A 21,589-nucleotide genomic window follows, 5' to 3' on the forward strand; every position below is an offset into this window, starting at 1 on the left:
ACTAAATTAGATGAAGTTACAAAAATTACGTGACTTTGTAATTAATTTCTTCTAATTGTGGAAATTCTTCAACATTTGACGTGAAAATTAATTTTTAATAAGTTTTTTATTGAAAAACTTTATTATTAACTTGATCTGCATGTATGTGTCTATATTAATAAAAAAACGAAAATCATTTTGAAGAAATCAGTGATCTTGAATGAAGTAGAAAAATTTTCGAGCCAAAAAAAAAAAATAAAACGAATTTTTCTTAAAAATAATTATTTTCGTTAACTTTATTATCAGTTTATGAAACGGAATTTGTGAATGTCGTTTTTATTGACTTTGAGATATCCCGTTACTGATGTTATAAGGGCGTATCCCGAAAAAAATACCCTTGAAAGGGCATAAGAGCGTATAAAAAAATTTTTTCCGGGAATCGACGTAGTTATGCCTGAAATGGTCAGAAATGCAAAAAAAAAAATTTACTACGCTTTTATGGCACCCAGGATACCTACCGGGAGCTATAAAGGCTTCCAAAAAATTTTTTTTAATTAAATAAAGAAGTTATCACAAATTTTAAATTTCAAAAAATTTTGATCAAAGTTAATTTCAAATTAAAAAAAAACAATTTTGACCTCATTACACAGTTGATATTATATGGCTTTTAGGAAAAAAAAAATTTGAAAAACGTTTGATCCTGCGGGCCGACCCTGAAACCTCTCACCGTTTTCGAGCTTAAAACGTTAAAAAATATCTATACTCGCAAAATGAATTTTTTTGATAATTTGTTTTTAAACCGTGTTTTTAGTTTTTTTATTAATTAAAATATATTGTACGTTTATTCAATTCTTAAATAAGAAAATTCTAAAATCAAAATCGATTATCTGTTAAAAATTTGTCTTTTCTCGTTATCACGTTGAATTTTCTCAGTTTTTAATTTCTAATTATTGATCATTATAATCAATAATAATTACGAATCTTGACAGTAATTGTAAGCATTGTAGTAACAATAATTGGGTTTTAGATTAAATTGTCAGCTACAAGATCCTCTAAACTGATGACAACCCGTTGTGAAATAATAATTACTCCATTGACTATTACATCAGGTTCGAGTTAATAATATCTCTCGTGACATTAATTGTTACGTGACGATAATAATCGATAAATCTAATGCTTCTAAATTGCATGTTTCTGTCTAGTTAATTTCAGATAATAATTGTTTTCAAGAACTTCTGTCGTTTGGGATATGAAAATTTTTAATTACCCTTTGTGAACTTGATGATACTTGAAACTTAAAAACACCACAGTTTTTTTATTTTCCTAAGTCAATTTTTATCAATAATAAATTTATTTTTTTGCCATAAAAGTAATATTACTCATTAAATTTAATTTTGATGTAAAATAAAGTTTTTAATTAAAAATTGACAACTTCTTGCTTCACAAATTTAATTCACAAATTTTTTTTTTAAATAAAATTCGGTATTTTATTTCAGCGTGTTTTTCTATTGTAATTTCACCATTCTGTTGTCAAATATATAATAAGTAAATTTTTGAAGGATATGCATATAAAGATTAATAAACAATAAATAGATTTTAAATTTACACGGCAATACCGTAATATTACCCATGCATAAATTAATTTCTTTCGTATACTGGATATTTAATTTTAAAATATCTTTGTATACTAAAAAGTGACTATAAATTTACGAATATTTTTAACAGGGTACATTTAAAACAACTCCGTCATTTAATCATTTAAATGAATAAAAACAATTTCTTACAGACTATAATAAAAATAAATAAATAGTAGAATTAAATTATTGTAAAATACGACTTGGTATCTTTATTCAATAAATATGATGTTACATCGTAACGTAAGGAATATTGTTTTATAATTTTAACTTATTGACTGTCTGCGATGAAAAAGTCGCAAACAGTTAGAAATATATATATATATATATATATATATATATATATATATATATATATATATATATATATATATATATATATATATATATATATATTTTTTTTTTTTTATTTATATTTATAATTTATTTATATATAACATTTCTCTTCACCCTCATATCAAGTTTACATTATATATTTTTATATAATTTATAACTATTAATATATTTCTGTGATTCATTCTATCGTTCAGACTTTTTATTTATTTTCTTTCATTTTTACTTATATTATTTGTCCCCCTAAAGAGCATAGAAATTTCATTTATAATACATTATTACAAAGATCGTTCTAGTAGAAAGCGCTCGCGCCAGTTTGATGATTCACTTAACTCTCAAAAATAAAAAAAATTCTTTTGCATGATACTAGTAATAAATATAAACACAAATCGACAGTAAAGTGCGATAGGGAATGATGTAAATAAAATCCCGTTAATAAAGTTTGTGAAATATATCACCGATGATTCAAATCAATGTTCAATTCGAGCTACAGTAGACACTATCTTTCGGCTGGGTAGTTCATAACTTTTTAGTTTCAGTTCATGTGTTTCACGAGCTACATTTATGATTTTATTTTTGACTCGTTCCTTTTTTTTCATGTACAATATACTCGTTTACACACTCCGCGATGATCCAATTAATTTTTATGTCAAAGAGTCCTATATCTTTGATAACTCTCGATGACCATGTTCATTGAATAAACGCATTTATATGTAGATATATATATTTGCGTACTTTTAGTTTTATTTTTATATATCAATGTTACTAATTGAAAATTGTCATATTTGTTCGCTCAGTATTTCATTTATACCAACAGTAAGTTTATTTTCAGTAATTTTATTTTATTTGATTATCGCTTGTAATTTTTTTTTTTTTTTTTTTTAATAAATAAAAAAAAAAGTTTCAAATTATGCGGATTTTTAAATTTGAAAAGATGAGAAATATTTTATATCATTTTTAAATGCAAGTATTTTAATGTTTTTTTTTTTTTAATCTTTATTTTTGTGAATTTATTTTATATATTGTTATTACTATTGCTCATTATTTCATTACAATTTTGATCCTTTATTTTAATTTTCACAAAATACATATTTGTTTTCGGTTAATTGAAAAAATGAGAAATATTAAATTATTTTGGTAAAATTTTAATTAATTTGTATGAAAAATAATAGTATTAAAATTATACTATCATAAAAATAAAAAAAAATCTCTCTTTAAAGGACACAATCAGAGTGAAATTTTCAAAAAATCAATTTTTAAGGTGTAACCAGGAACTATAAGGGCGTATAATAAAAATTCTGTTTTTTTTTTTCCAAGTCCAAAAAAATTTTTAGTTTGAAGACAATTTTTTTTTGCTTTTCTACACGTTTCATACAAAAATACGTTAATTCCCGAAAAAAAATTTTTTTCTGAGAACCAACGTATTTTTATATGAAATGCGCAGAAATGCAAAAAAAATTTTTTTTTCTAATTAAAAATTTTTTTGGACTTAGAAAAAATAATAGAATTTTTATTATACGCCTTTATGGCCTTCAAAGTAGGCCCTGGGAGCCATAAGGACGTTTAAAAAATTTTTTTTTGATATTTTTTTACTTCAAACATTTACAGCGAACGCTGTAGTATCAACTTTAAAATTTTCAACAAACATAAAAATTTTAAATCTCAATATCTTCAATTAAAAAAATTTGACCATCACATTTTCTCAAAAAAATTTTTTCCAAATAAAAATTCATATTTAATTTAATAATATATCAATCTCATCTTTTCACAATAAATAAATAAAAAAAAATTACTTCTAAATTGCAGGAAAAATTTTTTCGCTATTAATTCATAACCATTCGATTCAATTAATAATATTAATATTTACAATTTTATATTTATATATATAATTATCCTTTTGAAATACACTTTACAAAAGGTCCTTCTCATCCACGCAAGATTTGGAAGAACATTGTGAACGTCGTCACTATCATAAATAATTTAACACAATTTTACATTAATTATAATTATGAGAATAATAATTATAACTACTCTCATTACAATTACATCAATAATTACCAGACATACATATACACAAGAGAGCACATCAATACATAAATAACTAATATATCAATATAATACTCAAAACAAGTTTTGTGAAACCAGCTAATCTAACTCTCGATAAAAAAATAAATAAAAAAGAAAATTGTAAGTCGTAATACATGTATGCGAGGTAAAATGGAGCGTCAAGGCCATTGGAAATATGAAAATACAATAAAGTTTAAAAAGTATCTTATTTGTAGTAAGAAATGGTCTGTCATTGTGTCACATTAAAAACTTTCATCTATCATATCAAATCACTAAAAAATTAATATTTTATAGGTCTAGATTACCACGAAATTCGCCTCCATAAAATATTGTCTTCAGCTCCGATCTCCGATGTACAATACAAATTTATCTTAAGGCAGTACTTCCGCGAAAAGCATACTTCAAAAAACTTATAGAATTTTTTTCACCCATAAAAATTTCATGACATTTAAGTTATCCGTCACTTGACCATTTTCTAATTTTATTTAACAAAAAAATTTGTTGCTAAAAATTATTTTTAAAAAATTGCAATTTTAATTTATTCAAATTTCTAATTACCTATTTTTTATGCAGCAATTTATTTATTAGAAAAATTATTAAAATTATTATATATCGACTAAATTAATTTCCGTACCACTCGAGTGGCGCAAATAGATTTCATACTAACTTTATCATTTCTCTATACCTCTACACGTAAAAAATGCAATTTAGAAAATTAATTACTCAAAAACAGTGCAGTAAATAAATCTGCAATTTTTGTAGTGAATTATTAATATATTTATCTTTCGATAGAAAAAATTTTATAAGTTTCTTGAAGTATGCTTTTTGCGGAGGTATTACCTTAAGAGGGTATTCTGGTCTAGAAGTATATTTGAAAGTGATAAAAAAAAACACTAAATTGCAAAACTAATATTTAAATTTAAAAAAAAAAAAAAAAAAAAAAAAAAAAAAAAAAAAACAAGTAAATTAATATTTTAAATAAAATAAAAAAAAAAATTTTTTTTTCAGAATATTAACAATTTTTTTAATTTATCCAACGAATAATGTATTCTTATAATGTTAATAAATAACATAAATAATGGAAAGTAAAAATATTGATTGCCTTTTTTTTACGGCACTTAAAAAAATGACCTGAAATTCATGCTTCCAGACCAGAATACCCCCTTAATCCATCAATACCTTAGAAATAATGTCGATTTAAAATAAACAAAAGTAGGTAAATGCTATTTAAACATTATTTATACCTAATCACTAATTTTATATATAAAACAATTCAACACTAGCTACACAGTCACTGTAAAAAATGTACATTGTAAGTTTCAATCTCCATTGGCATCGGATTAATGCTCTTGAATCCTTCCTTCAAGTACTTTTTAACAAAAGTCCCCGTAAGAGACATGCGCGTAATATTAGTGCGATTCAACTTATAAAAGCTCGTCGCTGGATGAGGTTTATCTGTAAGCGGACAGTGTTTAAGCGTAATATCCGCCCCGACTGAACAACTGTAGCCCTGCCGATGAAGAACCATCAGGGCGCTGCTGACCGGAAAGTGGGGTAGCTTTTGATCGTGATTAGTCCTTAAATTAAGCAGATGCAAATCACAGGGCAAACTCTTACTTATCAACTTAACCTCCGGCTTAATAGTAACATCACTTTCTGTTTTGTCAACAATAAATATATTTATAGGGTAATTAAGAAAGTTGCTAATATGATTAGCGAACAACGAGGGCTTCGAGTATTCGTCTTTGTCTCCAACGATATCCTCCAGAAGCAACCAGTGTTTCAGGACTGTTTTACGGTTATCCAGCAAGCCCTCACCCATGCCCCGAGAGTCATCGTACAAAGTTCTCCGCTCTAGCATAATTTCCAGCCAACCGGGCTGATAACCGGCTGCACCTTGCGCGTGGTTCACTAGCAGAGTTAATCTCTGCGTATTGTCTTCAATGTAAGCCATAGTTGTTATCGGGTAGTAGTTACCCTCGATTCCAATTCGCTCTATCTTGGTCCGCTTCAGCATCTGGTGGCCATTAACGTCCGTGTAGAACTCGGGTGGGTCCCCATTAACCAAATCCGTCTGAATTCGCATGAACATCTCCGTTTCCCGGTTTTTCGGTGGAGTTTCAAAGTCAACAACGTTTCTAATGTGGATCGCTTCAGCCAGCGGACCATCATGGTGAAAAATAGTGACATGGTGGGTCAGCAATTTTCCATACTCGACAGTCAACCGGGAGCTCAAACTACTCGATACGATGTATATCTTCTGGTGCGGCGTATAAGCCTCCAAAATGTCCTTGTCAGTGTCTCTTAAATTCGGATCTGGCATGAACAAATAAGCTCCGCTGTGAAACTGCGCAGAAGTATACGCCGCGAACTGAATCGTGCATTGCGTAACTTTCCCAGTAGACTTTTTGGTAACTCGCTTGAGAAGTCCCGTTTGTCCATCGATCAGCAGCTTCATGCGGTGGTTCTCCAACTGGATGTCACTGGAAGGCATCGATTTTATAGGAAAAACGTTGTCCTTCCCGCATCTGTTGCAGTAAACCGTAGACAGCGCCTCAGTAGGGACCTTATCGATCTGCTCGATGTGGTAAGTCGCTATTGCCAAAGGCTTCAAGTCCACAACGAACAACAGAACGTATACATCATGAGTGATACTTGTTGCATTCATAACTGGCGCTATCTGGTACGGGACCGGGTTTTTCGAGGGATCCAGAACGCGAACTTTCGGAGAGTTTACTTTAACACTAACAACTTCTTGCCTTGGTTGCGCCAAGGGATTAAAGAGGATAACTTTCTTTGACTCGTGCCCGTTTATCATTATGGGTATCTTCTTAGGGAGCTTTTCAAAGCTATCGCGATCGCTTTCCGGCAGGACGTAGATGATATTGCTCTTGGAGGAGGTTGCGGTCAGCGACTGTATCGCGAAACTCTGGACATTGGTCATGTCGGAAATTGATTCGAAGAGTTTTAAAGCGTAGTCCTTCATCACGAAGGACTTTGAGGTTCCTGTGATTGCGTCGTGGTGCTGGAAGAGACCGAGATTGCGGCGAGCTTTAACTAATTTCTCGAAATAAGTCTCGTATAATTTAATGTCATTGCCGCTTCTTCTGGCTACGTTCAACGCTACTGTGTAGAGAATTTCAGCGGAGCGCAAGTTTGCCTCCAATTCGCGGTCTAGGATCTTCATGTAGGGTCGGGTGGTGAAGTACCCGCTCCAGTAGGCGGGCCTGCCCTCGCTAAAGATGTCTGAGTAGACGAAAAAGTCCCCTTTTAAAGTGGGGAATTTGAGCATACGTTTTTCAATTTCGCGGAAGTAATCTTTGGGAGTTCCGAATACTATTTCCGCGTTGTACTCGTCCTTGCGGCTGTTTATATAGTCGATTAGGATCTTGTAATTGGTGTACTGCTGGTCCCACTCAATTGGGTGATCGTACCGGAAGTCGTCGCCGAGTGGCATTAGAACGACGTTGTGGGAAAATAGGGATCCGGTTCTCGAGTATTGCTCGAGGAGGAGTTCTGCCATCTGTTTGACATTATTGGGCGTTATGTCAACAGCACGTACGGAGTACTCAGTGTACTCGCCCCGGATCTTCCTGAAGTCGAAGTTGAGACAAACGTGGGGGTGGGGACCGCACGAGTGCTTTATGTTGTAGATGTCAAAGGGTTGATTGTGAGTCAGCATGTCGTAAGCTCCGATCTGATCCCATGGCTGCAGCCAGATAAAGTCACCGTACTGCTTTTTGGCGAACCACTGCTTCCACGCATAGTGGATTCGCTGGATTATGGTCCCGGATACTCCAGAAGCCTTCAGGAGATACGGCAAAGCTCCTCCGTGCCCGAAGGGATCCACTGACCACCCAGATTGTGGCGATACTCCGAGGTTGGATTTCAGCCACTGGTGACCTGGAAGTCGAAGTTAAATAGCATTGTTAGATGAGTTCAATAATGGATTTGTGGTGGCTTGCTTTAGGAGGGAGGGTTGTTTTATTGCAATGTCAAAAGAAAGAAGCTATTTTTTATTTTAATCAATCATTTTTTCACCTTTAAATTAATAGATACTCGATTTTTTATTATTATTTTTTAAAACCTCTGGACTGTTAGAGTGAAAGATCGGAATCGATAATTTTTGTCAAAGCTTAATTAACAAATTAAATAATGCTGTATACAATCGAATTAATAAATATTTCTGGTAATAAATGCTATATTATACAAGGGAAATAAATTATTTAAAAAAATTTTGAAAATTGGATGTTTGACAGACTTCGAAAAAAAAAGTCCGAATTTCAATTTTTTTTTCAATTTTTCGATACAAAAAAAAATAGAAATTTTCAAAATTTTCTTTTTTAATCGTAGTCCACTTGGTGTATTTAAGTATACAGATTAAAACTTCGCCAGGTTTTATTATTTCAGACAAACCAAACCGTTGATATCATAGAGGAATTAAGCGTTAATTTTTTTCGAGGCGGGTGTCTTCAAACCACTATAACTTCAATTCTACTGAATGTTTTTAGCTAAAAATTTAACTGTATACTCTTGAAATATGTATAAATAAATAGTAAAAAGTTCAAAGTTCTATCTCTCGATTGGTCATTACAAAAAAACCCCAAAAAAATGCTCAAAAATCGAGGCGTCAAACCAGAAGACTCTCCCTTAATATAAAAAAAAATTTCTAATATCGTAAGAAAAATTTTTTTTCTTTCAATTACCTTAGAATGTTCAATGTTAAGAATGTAAAAATTTATTGAAATAATATAAAATAATTTTTTTGGCTTAAAAAAATTTTTTTTGAACTTTTAGCAATGAAAATTGGAAATTTTCTAAAATAAATTCTTTGGACGTCAAAACGGCGAGATTTATATTACTTGTAATTGTTTATACAAGCATCCCTGTTATCGGTTTCAGCCGTTGGGTTTATTGTTTAATAAACAAATAAATAGAGTGCATGTAACACAGTAATAATTATAATTCTACATTTAATTAGAAATTTAACTATCATATTATCTTTTTTCCTTGCGGAATAATAAATAATGAGAAGTGTTATGATGTAATGTGATACGATGTTATCGCTTTTAAATTGTTAATAAGAGAAGCTATCCGTTGATTGTATAAATATAACATTGCCCGGAGTGGATAATTATTTGTTGATCAGTTGACTATTTACGCAAACTGATAAATCATAATTGTAGAGGTAAATTTTATTTATGATTTATTACCGAGGTAATTATTAATTTTGACGTTATTCAAACTTGCGATAATTAACATCTGGCTGTTTGGATTCATAAATTTTATTCAATAATAATGTTTTACATTAATTAACTGATTAATAAATGTAAATATTTGCAGTATCTCTTGTTGATTTATTTATTTCATAATTGTAAAAATGTCTTTTTAATAATCAGTCAGACTTTTGTTATTTTAATTAATTTTTTTTTCAGTCTAAAATTTTGAAGTTAAAAGAGTTCAGTTTAAAAATAAATTATAATTTAATTTTTATTGCTTTAAAATTGAACAGAATTATAAGAAAAAATTGGCCGCATTTTATCTCATTATAAACAGTAACTTTTTTAAGTGGTCTCCATTGCGGGCAAAATTGATACTTTTTAAAATGAAGCAGCTCTTCCGGGCCATATTCAAATATCAAACATCAAACATCAAGCCTCAATGCATTTGCAAACCAGAAATGGACAACCGACATGAATGATAATTGTTTCATTACAAGACCATCAACCATTCTCGTTTCCTACCACTCCCTTCTCGACTTACGCCCATCGCCAGTATTTCAAGATTGCGATCCACTTCTACAGTAATGATTCTCCGATCAGTATTGCATTGCTCGCAGCAATATGCATTGAATCAATACCTTTGATTACAGAAACTTTAATTAAAACGGAACTTTCTCAAAATTAAATTTTTATTATGCTCGAAAAGACTAACTGGATCACGCTATGCCAACACAGAAAAAAAAATTTCTTGATTAGAGAAAAAAATTCTTGGCTCAAGAAAATTTTCGGCTGCCTGAAGGAAGACCGCAGTTGTGTTGGCCGAAGTAAAAATTTTTCTTGAAATTCTATTCTTCGTGAAAGAAATTTATTCTTAATTCAAATTATCATAAATACTTGATACAATAAATTTTTATACTTGATCAAGATTTTTAGATACTTTAGGGAAGCAGCGCCACCTACTTTAGCTGAGAAAAAAATTTTCTCACCCTGAAAAAATTTTTTTCTTTAATATTTGATATCCATTTTACATTATTTTTGCGTGCAATTATAAATATTGAATGAAAAAAAATGATTCAATATTATTTGATCTTCCCATTTGACAAGTTAGTCAATAAAAATATTAATGAAAATTTATTATCAAGTTATTTAATTTTTTGGAGCAAGAGAGAAATTTTCTCAAGGCAAGAAAATTTACTTCTATCAATAAAAAAATTTTTTTGAAGCAAAAAGCTGAATTTTTTCAAAACAACAATATTTTCTTGACTTAAATAAATTTTCTTGGATCAAGATACGTATTTCTCAAAGCAAGGAAATTAATTTGTTGTAATAAGTGAAATTTCTTGTGTTAAAAAAAAAAATTTTTTTTCCGCTCAAGAAAATAATTAGGAAGAAAAATATTTTCTTGGCTCAAATGAACCTTTTTTTCTGTGAAGTAGATCATGATAATAATAATCAGCATTAACAGGCTTGCTGTTGAATTTCAATTGACATTTTACACCCAATACTAAATATTTGAATAATACAATTGGACTGTGGAATTTAATTATAACAGCATCAATCGGAAAAAATAAAAAGACAGCGCAGAAATTGAATTTTTGATCCTGATTAAAGCACAAAGCAGATAACGTGTAACTGATCGTGCGTATCAGATCCACAAATCATTGGATCAAACATTCATCTGAATGAAATGGTACCAGCACTAACTTTTACGTTTTAAATGGTAAATTCATTTTGTTTTTATTCTTTTTTGTTTTCATTTTTTACATAAATCAACAGAGAATATTTTCTAGCTGCGATTGTTCTTCTGCAGTTGTATACTGGGGATACTCATGACTAAAACTTGTCTGTATGTGTATGAATATATGTATATTCGCACTTGTGAAATTTTTCCCCGATCCGTTTGATACATCCGCCTGCGTCTCGGGGATTATCGAAAACGGTTTGCGCTTGCTGTCAATCGATAACCAATTATCACGGATCGAGAGATGTGTTCCATTATCCGGCGCTCAACGAACAGCCTCTATATCTGCTACACTCTGGACTGAGTTTAAATTCTCGCGTTATAGACTGTAGACTATAAACTATACGTATAGTCACTATATCACTCTCTGTTTCTCATCAATGAACATCAACCCATTCGACCGTCGCGGCTTATCTAAAAAATATCAACTTTATTTTATTAAATTTTCCGGAATAATATAAAATAATAATTATCATCTATATTATGATTACAACAATATTTCAATGGAATAGTTGATTAATTTAAATACTAAAATTTTGTTGTTATTATTTTATTTTATTTGATAATCATGCAATCAAATCAATCGATTGTTAGTTGCAAAAACTAATTTCAGAAATTTTTATTTTTAATCTTTATATTATTTTTAAAGTTACTTTAACATTATTATGACGATATAATTTTTAAAAAAATTTATCAAAGTGATTGATTGAAAAATCCTATAGCTTGTTTATATACTGAGCTATTATGACCTAAATAAAAATCAGTAGCTTTGTAAAAATATTTTAATCATAAGGGTATTACAAAAAAGTGTTTGGCACTGGCAAAAATACCCATTCAAAAAGTTTAGGATTAGTTTTGTAGATATTTTTTAATTGTAAAATAAAATTAGAGATAATTACATGCAGAAGACGTGGCGAAAGAACACTATAAAAAATTGGGAGTTCGGATTGTCTTTCACTCGAATTTGGAAGAATTATCCACTTTGCATTCAGAAAATTTTTTATAGTGTTCATAAAAAAATTTAGATATTATTATTATTACTAGCAACTTTGCAGTCACTACGTGACTATCGTGACTTTTGAACTATAAATAAATAAAATTTTGCTTCATTAAATAATTACTTTTGTTAAATTACATTGTATTTTCCTAACTATTGATATTTTTAAAGACATAAGCTCATTTCGATGTTAGACTCATTAAGAGCTTTCATTTGAGTACCCACATGCATTTTTATATATTTTTCATTTATACATACATATATATATATATATATATATATATATATATATATATATATATATATATATATATATATATATATATATGTCGGAGGAAGAGTGGTTCGGGCATCGTTAGGGTCCTTTGGATCATTACCAGCCATCTTTATTTATTTTTACAATAATCAAATATAATAAAGACTTTGATTTAAAATATAACGTACACTAACTCGTACAAATAATAAATTTAATTACAAATATTCTACTGCGATTGATATAACAGTTAAAGACGTTTTGGGAATAAGACCGAGAACGAATCCGGGGTCAGCAGGATGTATGCGATCCTTACTTGATCAATGCTCAACGAGAACTACTCTCCCAAGTACCCTAAGTACTTATTCACTCAAAAATTATTTCGACAGCCCTCATTGTCTGTCGATATTTCTAACTATATACTTTTTACTTCTATCCTGTGACCTCGGCTACGTTTGGTGACCATTGTCACTCCGGACTTAAGCCCATCGTTATAACCATAAAAAATATAACTAGCTTAAATCATAAATAATATCTAAATATTCTATGCTTTACGATTTTGCTTAAAATTAACAGACAAACTAAAATATTGGGAATTTCCAATCTCTGGGAAAACCCAGCTCGATATTATCTCCGACATATATATATATATATATATATATATATATATATATATATATATATATATATATATATATATATATATATATATATATATATATATATAAAGATACCCAAAGTATACTTGTACGTATCTTCTTGCATATTGGACAATTTTGTATACTCTTGCAACCTTGAGGCTCAAGCGTAACAATAGCGATTTCGATACAAAATTAACAATTTTTTATTTTTTAAGCTGAAATTTTTTTCAATTCCAAAATTCCAAAATTTTTTTTTTCTAAACCATCCCTGAACTATAATGAACAAAACAAAAAAAATATTTTGAAAATCGCTCCAGCCGTTTTTGAGTTTTAGCGAGACTAACGCACAGCAATTGATTTTTATATATATAGATATATAAATATATGAAAAATTGATGTGGGTACTCAAATGAAAGGTCTTGATGAGTGTAACATCGGGATGAGCTTATATCTTTAAAAATGTCAATAGTTCACAAGGCACAACTCCAGATCAAGACTTTTCCAAAGATACCAAATTTATTCATAAAAACCCATTTTATCATATAAATACACTACCTACAAAATTTTGCTTATTCTCTTAAAAATATAGATTATTTTTATTATTATTAGTATTAATAAATAATAATAATAATAATAATAATAATAATCTTCAATGAATTTCAAAGTTTTATATCGAACAAAATAAAATAGTTTGTAAAGTGGTTAGTATGCATGTGCCGTCTTCCAATTTTGACATAAACTTTGAAAACACATCCACATCAGAAGCCTCTTAATCCACTCGCAATACCCGACAGCTCATCAGCTTATAAGTTTTCGCGGTTTTCCGCTTGTTGTATTACAATATATACATCTATACATCGACGCACGTATACATACACATAGTTTAATCCATTCTATCCTCCAGGGCCCGAATCTCTTCCCAGGGAAGCAAAGTCGACAGCACCGCGATCTCATGGTGGTCTCGCATGTCAGCGGGATTTCAAGCGATCGTGACAAAGATTAAGCGGAATAGAAATTCCTAAAAGGATCATCATCATTATCAGTAAAATGATCGCTATAAGCCGTCTTTTACTACTATTTAATCTCCGTCGCGTAATTATCCATCTACGTACACTTTAATACCCAAATTATTTCACTAAAAGTACCTATCATACTCAGTTAAAAAAGATAATAAACCTATCGTACATAATTATTATTATTATTATTTAATTAAAATGTCAAATTATTCAGTTATTTATTGATCGAGTAAATATATAGTGAAGCAATAGCAATAACAATCAAGTGGTTTATCAAACTATTTTGCAACGAGAAATCGGTGCAGACACTTGAGTGATTGATTTGAGATTCGAAGCGTTCTATTGAAATTCCGACGGGGTTTAAGTTAACGACGGAATATCTGCGTGTACTTGTAAGTTTGATGCCAAGTAATGTAAAGCGGTAATAGCAATAGCCGTACCACCGGCATTAGCTGGCTGGCATATCTGCATCTTACAAGCTAATACAGGGTAGTTGGTAGCTCCTGCTTTCTATCTGTCGCAACATACAACTACTACTACTAGCTTATATAACAGTGTGGGTGCGCTAGAACTCGAGTTGAGTAGACTCAAGGACCTAACCATCGAATAGAGTGTTTGTAACTTGTATAGTATGAGCACAAGTTCTGAATTAACTTGGTAAATTCCTCGAGAGAACTACTGATAAATAGCGACCGATTACAACCTGTCGAGCCCTAACCACCTACCGAAACATGGATTCCATCTCGCTCCGATGCAAATATCTATTCATTTTCCCCTCGCTCCGCTTATCACTTTATTACCTATCGAATGTTATTCTGGACATTTAAAGTTATAATTGTTCAAGTTGTAAAAATAAAATACTTGGTCCAGTAAAGCAATGTCTGGTAGAAAATAGTAAAAAAAAATATAATGTATATGTGTATGGGTAAAAAAGTAAGCAAACAGTGGTCTCACTATTTTTCTCGAATGGGCAGTCCGCTGAGACAATAAATTTCAAATCGGCACGTACTTTTTTACCTCCATTCTCGCTTTTTTACTCTATTTTCTTCCTAGGGTTTTAAATTTTTTTAGATCGCCGCCAACGCGGTCTCCAACTGCGGATGGGATCTGAATCTATATACATTTGTTAAAATTTTATGTTACTGCCCCGGTAATTCTGTCGAGTAATGTTTGCGGAAAACTGATCCGCGGTCCATTGTTCGGTTAAAACCACCAGAAGGAAAAACAAACAGCACAAAAGAAAATCGTTAAAATAATTAACGGGAGAGAAAATTTAAATGTACTGAAAATAATTTCTTTTTTTTTATAGTAAAAATGCGCATTTACGTGATTTTAATCCTATACTGTGTAAGTTAATAAAATTAGTCGAATTACCAAAACTTTTATTCATGATCATAATTGAATTTATAATAAAGGCTAAATAACATTGTCATTATGATAATTATTGTTGGAGTTTGTTAGTACTTGTTGTTATTATTTTTATTGTTATGGTTATTGTTGTCTAGTTTTAGAGTAAAATTCTATTGCGGTATGAATTGAAAATTTGTCGAAATTAAAGGGCTGGAGCGGAGGCTTTTCTCAGGATATTCTACTGTTCGCGAAGTGCATCACCGAGTACTGGAGAGTTCTCTCGACCAAAGCGGTGAAATCTAATTAGAACGTCTCGTTGAATTACTATCGTTGGACAATGCACCGCAGCAGAGTACCAGCAAATGTAGTATAGAGTTCAGAGTAGTCGAGGTCACGTAGCTCGAATAGGAATAAAGAGAAAGAGATAAAGATAGAGATAGAGATAGAGAAAAAAAAGGAAATAATAAAGGACACCCATGACAAAATTTTTTGATATGCTCTTATATGCTCATAAATAAATTTTTTATCAAAACTAGTGTTGAAAATCTCCGACAGATGTCGCATTATCGCTGAATCGTCTCCTAACAAGAAAGTTAATGAAATAAATATAATATAAAATAAAAATTATTTTTCGGATTGATATTAACATTTAATGGAGTTTTTTAAAAAAAATTTTTGCCTAAATAAGTACAATTAAATATTCTCACACAGAAAAAAAAATTTCTTGAACCAAGAAAATTGTAATGAAAACCGAAAGTTATTTTGGAGCAAGAAAAAATTTAATTTCGTTCAAGAAATTTTCAATTTTCCTTAAGATTTTCTTGATTTAAGAAAATTTACGCTTGACTCAATACTTTCTTTTTTTCTGTGCAGTTTTTCAAAAAAATTCTAAGAAAAATATGATTGTTTTTTTAATAAAATGTTCACTCTAACTACGGTCATAATAGGAAATACATGTTAGATGTACAACTTTTAATTGCTAATATTTCGAAAATTAACACCGCAAGGGGTATTAAAAAAAAATGTATTCAAATAGAGAACATTTTAAAGTACGCGTATTTAAAAGTTTAAGAATATTGTAAGAAAAGTAATTTTTTACGGAACCTCTTTAATAAAATAAAAAGAATAAAAAATAAATAAATAAATACTTTTGTATTCTCATACGTAGCTTAATGTTGCCATAAATAATCATTTCAGGCTTTATACCAAAAAAAAAAAAAAAGAAAAAAAAAGTAGTTTTTTTTTTGCGCCACCTCAATGTTAAAGCATGCAACATATATAATCGTACAAAATAGAATAAAATAAACATAATTTAAAAAGCGGGTAACCTCAGGAATTATTTGTTCTGCGCAATCATATTAAATGTTAGCAATGTAATCTGTATACAACCGCAGCTCCGTTCCGTCTCTTCATTTTCATTTGATTAATTTTCATTCCACTGTGAGTGACGTCGACGTCTTGCTATTATGCGCGTGCTATTTATTTTAAGCTACGGTTTTGATTACTTAATTAAACTGTCGGTATCAATGTTAATCTCGTGATTAATTTATTAATTATCGGCAATGAAAGAGGAAAAAAGTACGAAATATATTTTAAATCCAATAAATGATTCTCTAATTGCAGATATGTAACAATTAGAGCGTAATTAATGGCAATATCGATTAAAAAATTAATATTTTAATTAAGAACGGTAATTAATAATGGGAATTTAATTAAATCATGGGATATGAAGAGTTTAAAAATCCAGAAAATTCAATTAACATACTAGCGAACTGTGAACTGATTACGCGCAGTTTTGGAATAATGATAACTCGCATGGCGATAACCACGTGAATACTCTAGATATCTGCTTGCCATTTATATTATTTATTTATTAGTTCACGTTGTACAGTTTTTCACCATTTTACATAAATTACTTTACTTATTTACTTCATGACTAGGGCACAGTTTTACATTTATGCTTGCCATTTATATTCCGTGGGATTTATAAATATCTGAAGTGGAGTAATCAAGTTTGATTGTTAATTTTCATCGAGATTGTTGAAATATTTCCGGCTAGTTATAAAATTTAATCGCCGAGAATGAGCTTTCATTTACATTACAATTGTCAAAAATAGATTGAGTAATTGTGATTGCTAATTGAAATGAATATTGATAACAAGTCAGTTATTTTATCTTTTAGTTTGAAAAGATGTAATAAATCCAAATACAAGGAAAGTTATTGGTTCTTTTTTTTTTTTAAATAAGTGAAATAAAAAAATTAAAATTGGAAAATTGGAATTAAAAGTGAACCGTTTGCATTCATTCCAATTTTTCCAATTAGTAAATAAAAAAATATGATCACACTATGTCGGAATAACTATATTATACGCTTCGATTATGGATATCGTTAACGATATTGCAGTACCCAATTTTTATCGTGGTAGTACAGGTTATCTAGTTACGAGATTTCAAACATAGTTTTTAATTACACATTTTTTTTCCAACTTAGAAACATATGATATGAATTTTAAAACATAAAATTTATGAAGAATAGTTTAATATTTTTATTTTTCTTGTCGGAGGATCTAAATATTAAAATTTACATTTCTAAACTGTAAAAATTTCATTGTATTTTTCTGTACATACTTCAAAATTTCTGAAACTATTTTGGACAAAATTTTTTTCAAAAAAACTAAAAATGTTAAAAAATTAAAAAATGACCATTTATTTTGATTTTTGAATTGTTAAACTGTCAATATTCTTAATATAAATTAAAATAAAATTATTTTCAGTTTTATATTTTCTGACGAATTTATTTTAAGTACAAAAAAGTATTTTTTCATATTAAACCCACCAAACAGAATGTAAACATAAATTATTTATTTGAAAAGGTCAAGCAAGCTTTCTAGGTTCTTTTAAATAGAGTTTCCTTGTTATTGAAAAATAATTGAAAATAGTAAAAGTCAACTAACTGATGAGAATTTTTTTTTCAAAGGGTTGAATTTTTTTTACTGAAACAAAAAAATGTCAAATGGGAATAGATATAGAGAATGAAATAAATGGGATAACGAGACAAAGAAAAATAAAAGTATTCGGAATGGTCAAGTGAGAAGAGGACAAATCACTTTGTCGTTCTGTACCTATGTTCAATACAGTACTTGAATCGTCAATCAATAATCGTCGAGTTTCCGCAGTGACTAGAATACTTTTTTTTTATTTATTAATCTTTTTAGTTTTAGTTTTAGCTTTAATTTTTTTTTCTTTCCGGAGTAGATTCTGGTTCATTCTATTTTCTCTCGTCCTCGTCCTCTCCCTGCACACACACATACACACAAATGTACACAACGTTATATATGTACACACACATAAAGAGCTTTCCGTCAATAAATTATGAACCGTTGGACTTGGTGGCCTTCAGTTTAGCTTGAACGGTGTATGTAGTGTGTAGCATGGTCGTCTAGTCGATAATCAACAGACTGTAGTTATTTATTAAACAGTAGCGGTCTCTTGAGAAATTTGAGTAACATTATAAACACACCGGTATTATCACATTAATTAATCTATTTGATACTTAATTTGAAATTATTCATGTGGATGTTCATTTAAATTTAAATGGACACAAATATTAACTTACAGAGCTACAGCACCCAGTAGAGGGCGAGTAACGAGAAAGAGAAAATTATTAGTCAGATTGGTGGAAACGGTCTAGTCTAATGTTTTGGAAATTGCCCTGTACTAATGCATCCGGACAAACCATTAAAATACACTTAGTGGTGTGAGTCTGATTAAAACTCGTTGCTCATTATTTATTTCGTTACATTACATATGACACAAATGAGATTTGGATATTAACAAAGTTAATATTATATCGGCTGGAAATTACTTTGAAGCTCAATAACGTTAAATTGTTCGAGTATATGAAATTTATATTGAGTTACATCTATGCATCTATACTTCAATCTTTTGAATATAAAAATAATAATATAATATAATATGCATTATTACACAAATTGGCATGACATAAGAGCCCTTCCGAAAAATTCTAACGATCTACTTAGTTACGGAAAAAAATCGCTACCATATTTTAAATATTTTAACGAGTTAATATGATACTCGAGGAGCGAAAAAAGTACAAAAAAAATCTCCTCTGGAATCTAAAATGATTCAAAGAGGGAATTAATAATTCAAGTGTTTGCTTCAGAAATGGAGGAGTTTTTTCAAGCGAAAAAAAAAATTAGAAATTTTGTTTTTATTTTTTTTTTCTATCTTCGTTTGACAAGTGCATTTTTTTTAATGTTTTTAACATTGAATTAGTATAAATTCATTGGGGTTAGAAATTTCTTTTATGTTTGAAATTTTTGTACGAGTCACTTGAATTTTTATACAACATTAAATGTTTAAGTTGAGTTCTACAAGTGTCATATTAACCGCTACTAGCAAATATTGGACCAGTGTAAAAAGATATGTAGTGATATTAGTTGATAGATGTAAAAGGCTACATCGAGTCACTTCACTGAGGAGTCCATTAGTGTACTCAGACCGAAAGTACACTTTAAAACTTGAAAAATTTATAAAATTCATAAAAAAAAATTGAATATGTTGGATAAAAAATTAAATTATTGGTAGATTAAATTATTGGTATTATATTTTTAATTGATAGACCAAAGTGAGAAAAAAATACATTTTGTTATCTTGTAACCGTGGGGTTTTGCCCAGGTCCAGTTAGCTACCCCTTTCCTCTTTAGAAAGGGCGCCACTGGGATTTTAGACACGGTGTCCCAGAAACCGGGGAAGCATGAGAGGGAAAAGACAGGGTCGTGAGAAGTCCGAGAAAGGCTGTAAATAAAACTGAGAAAAAAATTATTTATAACAATTAAAGTGATTTATTCAATTAATTTACAACAACAATTTTCTTATAACTAACTTAATCGTGAGAACCTCTCACCTACGTTGGCCCTTGCCAAATCTTCTTACAACTAAATAACCAATTTTCTTAACCTCGTCACTCCGACGGAATATCTCAATATCTTAATTTCCTCGTCAACCTGACGGAATACCATAAAATACCAATTAATTACCTCGTCAACCTGACGGAATACCAATTAACATAATTTACCTCGTCAACCTGACGGAATACCAGTTAAAACCTATTCCCGACTGCGCCCCCGACTCGGGCATCTACGCAGCGGTTTCCTAATTTAATCCGTTGTACCCCCGACTCGGGCGTCTATACAACGTTTCTAAATAACTCCCTAATTCCATACAAAATCGTCCACCGGACGCTAACTTAATACACACTTTATCCGAATTACTAATTCTCTAAATTCCTGAAATTTTACGCTTAACATTTCTTTAATACAAATACCAAATTCACTAATTTAATTCATTACCAAATTTTATCAATCAAAATTATTCAATTAAATTCATAAACTATTTTCTCAATAAACTAATTTACTAGATTTACTAAATTAATTAAATTTAGCCCAACGGCCTAGAATTAATTTTACAAAATTTCAAATTTCAAATTCTACAAATTTAACAAGCCTCATTAAATATTCAAACTACATATATTCCAAAATGACCTTGACTATCTAAATTACACAAATGCTTCTACTATTTCAATTTTTACCAAGATAATTTTACTTAAATAATTTCCCATAACTAAAGGACTTGTAATAACTAATAAATGACGTTGATGAATAATTTACTTATAAAAGAATCTACTAAATTAAAAGTGACATCTGAGACAATAGCGATCATTAATTGACAAAATTTTATTACAGTTAATTCGGCCTCTCAATTTTCAAATTCAAGCTTGGCCTGAAATAATTGTAATAATAATACCTGACTTAACTTTTACAACTCTCCAAACGTTGAGTGAAGTCCTGGTGGAAACGGGCGAAATCAGCGGCTGGTTGGTCTCTCTCTCTCTCGTCTCGAATAAACTTTCCGGCTCCAAGTAATGGGTTCCCAATTCCGGATCGTAGATTGACTTCCTTCTTGATGGTCATGAATCTCGATGACAGAATTTATTACACAGCACTACACTGACTCACTGTTTTGCCAAAAGCCTCACTGTCTCAAAGCGTCACTGGCTCAAAAGCCTGGCTCAAAAGGTGTTACTTGTTCCAAGAGCTGGCTCAAAAAGCGTTACTTGTTCCAGGGCCTGGCTCAAAAAGCGTTGATGTTTCTTTTGTCGGATCTTTTATAACCCTTGACTCCGAGTTCTCGAACTTTCCTATTGTCAACCCCGCTTCGTTTTGGGGACAGCAGTGGGGACTTTCGATTTGCACGCCCGGTGACAAGTCTGAACTACTTGTCAAAAATCGAACGGTAAGGGAAAACCCTCATTTATCGTGGCGTCAATAAAGAGG

General features: G+C 30.2%; 1 protein-coding gene across 2 annotated transcripts in view; it reads right to left on the reverse strand.

The window, feature by feature from the left end:
* Positions 1–2,023: 2,023 nt before the first annotated feature.
* Positions 2,024–21,589, reverse strand: part of Alpha-man-iib (alpha-Mannosidase class II b) — a 136,147-nt gene continuing 116,581 nt past the window's right edge. For both annotated transcript variants that reach the window (XM_074255392.1, XM_074255390.1), the window contains one exon: positions 2,024–7,916. In XM_074255392.1, the coding sequence (XP_074111493.1) occupies positions 5,305–7,916 (2,612 nt within the window). In that variant the 3' untranslated portion in view covers positions 2,024–5,304. The remainder of the gene's footprint in view (positions 7,917–21,589) is intronic.

The sequence above is a fragment of the Cotesia typhae genome, unplaced genomic scaffold (genome assembly GCF_013202065.1).
Source record: "Cotesia typhae breed Kobodo isofemale line unplaced genomic scaffold, CoteBio_Ctyphae scaffold_13, whole genome shotgun sequence".
NCBI lineage: Eukaryota > Metazoa > Arthropoda > Insecta > Hymenoptera > Braconidae > Cotesia > Cotesia typhae.